This window comes from Tachysurus fulvidraco, chromosome 3, assembly GCF_022655615.1.
Source record: "Tachysurus fulvidraco isolate hzauxx_2018 chromosome 3, HZAU_PFXX_2.0, whole genome shotgun sequence".
NCBI lineage: Eukaryota > Metazoa > Chordata > Actinopteri > Siluriformes > Bagridae > Tachysurus > Tachysurus fulvidraco.
Window position 1 is genome coordinate 25,191,219 of NC_062520.1, and position 7,432 is coordinate 25,198,650.

Here is a 7,432-nt window from a genome sequence, read left to right on the forward strand (position 1 = left end):
TCCATTGTGTACGGACACTAATTTGATATTGGATTCAGTGAGTTGACTGTAATAAGTATTTTAAATCTAAAGAAACTGAATGAAAAAAAATGATACAATTATTAAATTATTTTTGATAATTATTAAATTCATGAGAAATAGTAGACAGGAAACAAGAATTCAATCATTTATTGTCTACACACTCCAACACAGTAGGGGCAGTATGTACCCAACTAAACGTTAGTTCGCACCCGCATTAAGCAGCAGGTGGCGAAGAAGATCTCAGCTGTTTTGTCAACAATGTAGGAGCGTCCGCTCCGGAAAGCGGGCGTAGTATGTAGCTGTTGTGCCTTTTCTGCTCTTTGGCGATGTTAAGTCAAAGCATATAGTTTGGAAATTTGAACGCTGGAGTGTGTAACAATCAGGGCTGAGTAAACATTTGCGAAAATGAATGAAGGCTCGCCTCTGTCGGGAGTAAATGTAGTGCTTGTTATGGCCTACGGGAGCCTGGTAAGGAACTAGCAAAGCTAGGTGGCTAACAGGCCTCGAGCTAATTTGTATGTGGGCGTTTTTCCTTTATTTCTCTTTTTTTTTGTATAAGTGAAATGCAACAGAAACGAAAAGCAAACACACAGACATTTGTGTTCAATTACAGTCTAGTTTAATGTGAGAGAACTGAGAATTTCAGTTAGGTGTTTGAGAAGAACTGCTATGCTAAGCTAAGCTAAGCTAGAATCGCGCTCATTATCGTTTCTCGTGTGTTTCAGGTGTTTGTGTTGTTGTTTATCTTTGTGAAGAGGCAGATTATGCGGTTTGCGGTGAAGTCCCGCAGAGGTCCGCACGTCCCGGTGGGACACAACGCCCCAAAGGTGAAGGAGCTGCCACACCTTCCTGACTGCTTAATTAACCAGGGCTTTGGTGCTAATAATAATAATATTAGTGATTAAGGTGTTGGGCTACCGATCGGAAGGTTGTGAGTTCGATACCCACGTCCATCAGCTGCCACGTCTATCCAGCTGCCACTGCTGGGCCCCTGAGCAAGGCCCTTAACCCTCAATCGCTCAGTTGTTTAAAAAAAAAAAATGTAAGGGCGTCTGCTAAATGCTGTAAATGTATTAACCTGTTTCCAGGATTTGAAAGAAGAGATCGAGTCTCGGCTCTTTAAAGTGAATAATATCCGCTACGAGCCGAAGTTGCTGTCACACGACGACGACAGACTGAAGCAGAATGGTGAGAAAGTGTTTGGTTCCGAATGCAATACATGGCATTTCTTTAACTCTTTAAATATAATTGCTATTTCTGGTAGATGTCAGTAGGAGTTTGATTACTGAGGTTCAGGTCCACTCAGGAACTTTACACGAATACTTTAGAATTCTCTAGGAGTTTTTCGGGTCTTTTAGCTGTTAACAATTATACTATTATGGATGAAATCTGTAGCTGCTCATTAACACAGCCATAAGCTTTTAACTGGTCATTACTGTTCCTGTCCTCAGCTACAGCACTGTTATGAATTATAGTCTGATTACATGTTGAAGGGTCATGAGGGAAATGATGGAGGCGCACACCTCTAAGGGACACGTAATGGTGCTTACTGAAGACAAATCGTTTCAGTGATCTCAAATACAAGGTGTAATTGTCGGCTTTTTTATGAAAATAACCTGTAGTTCATAAAGCTTAGAGATAATGGCTTCTGGCTCTGGATGATTATCCCTGATTCATATTTATATCAGCAGAAAGCTGACACTGTAGAAAAACAAATTGTACATTTATAGTGATACGACAACAGATTTAGGTTGTAAGTTTTCTCTTTGTGTGTGTGTGTGTGTGTGTGTGTGTGTGTGTGTGTGTGTGTGTTTGCAGGCTGTTATAACTACCTGTACAGAATGCAAGCCTTGGATGCCATCAGAGATGCCGGTAAGAGCCCCTATGTAATAGTCTGCTGTAAAAGTCCGCACTTCCGTCCCTGACATTTCCATTTGGTTTGATTTGAATGCACCTGGATTGTTCTCATTAGTCCTCTTTGCACCTTATTCAGGTTTTTTGTTTTTAGAGACATGGTACTTTATTTATTTATTTACTTGAGTTATTTAGTTATTAACATGTTAATTCCTTAAATAGTTTTGCTTACATTTATAGGGCTTTGTTTAGAGCCATTTGCAAAACCCGTAATTTAAGGTTACAGATGAATTTCTGGTGTTTCATGCATTTAAAAAAAAAATTGGATTCCATTGTTAAGGGAAATAACACTATACGATACAAGAACAGATAATACAGACATAAATAACACTATACTATACAACACAATGCAGATGTGATACAGACAGTATGAGTATTAAATATGAATACAGAATATATGACTGATCAGTTATGTACATAGTGTGAGAGTGCACAGTAGTGCAAATAACAGCATTGTGCAATATTATGCTTTTTGTACAATATGCAGCAGCAACCCGGATGATGTGATGACTGACATTTCTGATAATGCAGTACTTACAGATATGAAGCAGGGAATATAATTATGGTGAGTTGTTAGTCAGGGTGATTGTCTGGGGAAAGAAACTGTTCCTGTGTCTGGCAGTTTTAGTAAACAAAGTTCTGTAGCACTGAGAGAAGGGAGGAGCTGAAAGAGGTTGTGTCCAGGGTGTGAAGGGGCAGTAGTGATTTTTTCCTGCCTGGTTTCTGGTTCTTGTATTGTACAAGACCTGCGGAGTGGGCAGGGGGCACCAATTATTTTCTGTGCTGTTTTAACCGTGCGTTACAGTCTGTTCCTGTCCTGTTTTGTTGCTGCACCAAACCAGATGGTGATGGATGTGCACAGGGCAGATTTAATGACTGCAGTGTAGAACAGCATCAACAGCTCCTGTGGCAGACCATACTTCCTTAATTGGATTAGAAAGTACATCCTCTGCTGGGCCTTTTTGATGATGGAGTTTATGTTGCACTCCCATTTCAGGTCTTGGGAAATGGTAGTGCCCAGAAACCTGAAGGCCTCCACAGATGACACAGGACTGTTGGATATTGTGAGGGGGAGTAGTGTAGAGGGGTCTTTCCTAAAGTCCACAATCATCTCCACAGTTTTGACTGTTCTGACTGCACCATAGCACCAGCCGCTTCACCTCCTGCCGGTATGCAGACTCATCGCCATCTTGGATGAGACAGATGAGCGTAGTATCTTCTGCAAATTTCAGGAGTTTAACAGTTTGGTTACTTGAAGTGCAGTCATTAGTATGGAGGGCGAATAGCACTGGGGAGAGGACACATCCCTGAGGAGCGCCAGTGCTGATTGTCCGAATTCTGGAGGTAACGCCTCCCATTCACACTTGTTGTTTCCTGCCTGGGTATAGTAGGGTATTAGGATTTCCGGAGTCTTAAAGCCGAACTGAAGAGAAGTCGACAACGAGAATCTGGGCATATGTCCCTGGGCAGTCAGGGTGTTGCAGAATGTGATGTAGTCTAATGTTGACACTCCACATTCGTTCCTCAGTACTCAAAGGACCTGTAAACTTCCAACGTGAACTAAACTAACTTTTCAGTTAGTTTGTGTATTATTCTGCTTTCTTCATTAAAGAGAAACATTTAGTGCAGTTTCAAAAGTTTGTTAGATTTAATACAGACACAGATGCTGCATTATTGCGATTTTCAGTAATTCTGTTTCAGAGCATTAGAAACTTTCAGTGGCTCCTGAGTAGAGCATTAAAAGTAGGATGTATGCCCTGATGTGTGCAGCTTTATTTCTGTTGCATCTGATTTGCTTTGTCATCTCCACCCCTCATACATGCAGACATCGTCTCTCCTGATTTGGCCCGCAGCCCCAGCGCTCTGACCGGCCCCTGCTACAGGAAATGGCTGCTGGACCTGCGTAATTTTCACACACTGATCAAAACCAGCCACAGAAGCCTCATTGACCGCCTGCTGGACGGCTACGACAACGCTCGTCATGGCACTGCGGTGTGTGTGTGTGTGTGTGTGAGAGAGAGAGCACAACAGGCCTTATAACCTAAGAACACCATAAGCCAAACCATATAGCCAAAGAACACTGAGGGGTAAATATAGCAGAAGTGGCGAATAACTTCAAAAGTAAAGATATGTGACAGTGTAGAAAGATTAATTAAATATATTTAATTCCCAATGCATGCTTTCCTGTTCATATTCTGATTTTTTTGTTTGTTTTTACACCAGTGAAAATGCTCTCTCTTCTAATTTAATACAATAGTTTCCATTACAGATATTATTACTGAAAACAACTAGAGTGAAAAGTTGAATCTTTGGAATGTTTACATGAATCTTTACATTTTCCCTTTTTTCCTGTTTAATTGTACGTCTCCTTTCCACTTTAATGACAGTGTGCACTCGAGCTGCATGGACTCCGTATGTTACAGCACAACCTTATGATCCGTTTTAGATCAAATCCCTCAGAATGTCGTCTGATCACATGCTTCAGTTGAACAGATTAGAATTGAGGAAAATCTGACCGTTTGTAAACCAGTTAACATGTTCAAGATCATGTTTTCCTGCATTTAAAAATTCTAGATACTGAATGTCATTTTTTTTGGTTTACATGTTTGAAATTCTTACAATTTTCTTACAGTCAGGGTATGTGAAGAAAAGAATTCCACTGTGCTGTATTGTATATGTGGCGATAATGTAATTGTGTAGTCAGGTGTCATGCAGGACACAATGTCATATGACTGCAGGATGTGTGGGTCAGACATCTTGTGTAAACCTAGTCTTAAACAAGTATAAATCGGCATTTAGGTCAGACTAACTATTTTTTACCATTGTGCTTGCGATCCTGCCGTGATCTTTGCATTACGATTATGATGGGTTACAAAGATTGCCACCTATTTATAAATGAAATAGGGTTTTAATTATTATTAACACAATACATATAGGGAGCTATTTACCTTTTATCAGACTTTGTAAAGCTTTTCTTTCTCCACAGGTGTTCGGGGAAGCGGAATTCCTCAAGTACAAAGAAGACTTGGCCGAGCTTGCTGCCATGTGAGTGCACTTCTCTCGGCCTGTTTCTCAGTTAAGATATTGGCGAATACAGAAATGTAACAGATATAAGGACGTACCGAAAGTATCGTGTGTTGACTGATATAATCATGAAGTGTTTTATAAGCCATTTAAGAGGGAGTTCTGCTTGGAGGTTAGGCAAGTTTGTATTGAATGTTCATTCTAGCACCACATGGTGGCACGGTAACCTGTGCCGTCTCATCCTGGGGAAAAAAAAGGAAGACAAAATATGAAACATGATCATTTCCAGACAGAAGGTGATTACCAATGGTCCAAATGGTTCACCACAGAATATCTTTAAAGAAAACATGACAACTTTTTATAACGTGTGTGAAGGTAAAGCTCACGAGACAGAAGATACCTCGATTTTTGTACTAGAGAGATTTTTAGCTATACTGGGAATAAATACCGTATTCAACCCACCTGAGAAGTTGGAACTCGAAATAACACCATTTTCAACCTCCATGCGTTCCTGCTACAAAGTGGGGGAAGAACAACTGCTGAGTGTGTTTTGCTTAATGAGCTAATGCGTCTGCCTAGACAAATCCTAGACAAATGTATGCGTGTATATACACAGTAACTCCCCTGTGAGGTGCTGTTTTGTTTACCTTGTTTCAACCATCTTGTTTTGTCATCACTTGCTGTACTGGAAGTACATTCTGACAAGAATTCAAAAGCAGTTGAGAATGTGTTGCAATTGAATTTGACTACATAGTTGGATTTGTAGAAAGATATTGTCCCAAAGCAGTTTTCTGGACACCCGGGTGTAGATTTACTTCCCTAAGGAGCAAGTCGTAGACCTTTTTATATGCAGCTACATGAATGGAAGCCCAACCGCTTCAGGGCGATATCAGAGAGTGGGATTAAAAATGTAATGTGTAAGAATGAGTCTTTAGGATTACCACGTGAGTCCATGTGGGATCTTCCACAGCACCAGAGTTCATCCTTCTCCAACACTCACTCATTATTCTTTGCTTTTACAGTGTAAAGGTGCACTCCAGCACCAGCAGCCTAAATCATCAGCATCAGTCAGCAGCTAAAGACCTGACTAGCTCACCTGGTCCGTCCTCAGCCTCCACCATCCAGGTGACGTACCTGCCCTCCTCAGGCCAGCGCAGCAAGAGACCCAAACACTTCCTCGAGCTCAAGAACTTCAAGGATAATTATAATACGCTGGAGAGCACGTTATAGGCACCTATGCTTGTCTGGTCAGGCACACAGTAGACCAGACATTGGCAGTGGACTGGCCTTGATGCAGAGGCGAGAGGACTCTGCTGCCCTTGACCTTACTGCAGTGTAAAGTGCAGAATGAGTGTTAAAGACTGAAGCCGGGGCTGTTTCAACCTCAGCGACTTCCAGAGTAGAGATCAACTGGTATAAAGCACAGAGGGCAATCTGTGACCGGCCAAAAGGAGACCGGACCGTATTTTTGCGCAACGGCGACAAGCCTAAAACTCGTCTTTGGAAGACAGTTTTAAATATAGGGGCAGGAAACGGTGTTAAGGTACAACTGGATTTATCAGTTAAAATGGTGTCAGTGTTAGGTACTGAGGAAAAGTCACTGCCGCCGTTCATTCCTTGAATCACAGCTGCCTGTATGAACTAGAGAATCCACAGAAAGAGGTTAGAAAACACGAACAAAAACATTACTGTGACACTGTATAATAATTGGTAAGTGATCGGGAGCATTCGGACGGGATTTAGAAAAAGCAGACTAGCCACTTTTGATGCTTAATTTTCAGTAATTCTCCCACCAAGTCAGTACATAACTGTAGCATCTGGTATTAAATTAGAAAAGTACGCTAGAACTGGAAAACCGGGAGACGGAACAAACGCTTGTACATATGTGAAGTCCTTTTAAGTGCAATTTATTTGCAGTGTGTGTTCAGGAGGAATGTGAGAAATTTAGTGATTGATTTGGAACTAGAGCTGCTATGCATCTGTGCATATGTGACTGAAATCACGAATCCTCACAATCAAAACAAAGCTTTTTTTTTTTTCTTCAAATGTTAAAAAGGTACCTGGTAGATGCACCCCAAATCAAATATCGTGCACTATTCTACGTGATGGTGTACTGAAACTGAACTGAAAAATAAACTGGAATATCGTACGCTTCATGCCCTCAATGCTTGCAGCTTTGCATATGTAGTGGAAGAGAGGTGAAAAAATTGAGTAATGTCTGACATTACTCCTGTGGGAAAGAAATCTTATAAAGGTGTTTTAAATTAGTCTGTGCTGTGTGATTTATTTCTTTTTATTTTTAACATCTGAAAAATTCATATTTTGATTAATCTAGCAGAGCCGCTTCACGTGCATTTGACATTATTTGCTACCGGACGGGAAACCAGACGGACGCGTGCGTAGTGTGTTATGTAAGTAGTAAAGTAGTACGTAGTATGTACTAAGTAGCAAGTAGTACATGGAATGTATGTCA

The 7,432-nt window shown here is 40.9% G+C and overlaps 1 protein-coding gene across 3 annotated transcripts; it reads left to right on the forward strand.

Annotated features, from left to right (window-relative positions):
• Positions 1-234: 234 nt before the first annotated feature.
• c3h1orf43 (chromosome 3 C1orf43 homolog) lies at positions 235-7,226 on the forward strand. 3 transcript variants are annotated; one of them, XM_027153019.2, is made up of 7 exons: positions 235-536; positions 747-848; positions 1,110-1,209; positions 1,840-1,893; positions 3,761-3,927; positions 4,922-4,980; positions 5,982-7,226. In XM_027153019.2, the coding sequence occupies exons 2-7, from the start codon at positions 786-788 to the stop codon at positions 6,187-6,189; spliced, it is 651 nt and encodes a 216-aa protein (XP_027008820.2). In that variant the 5' UTR covers positions 235-536; positions 747-785; the 3' UTR covers positions 6,190-7,226. The 3 variants fall into 3 exon arrangements, with proteins under 3 accessions (XP_027008820.2, XP_027008810.2, XP_027008828.2); XM_027153009.2 differs by having other exon boundaries at positions 235-489; XM_027153027.2 differs by having other exon boundaries at positions 266-312.
• The last annotated feature ends 206 nt before the right edge of the window (positions 7,227-7,432 follow it).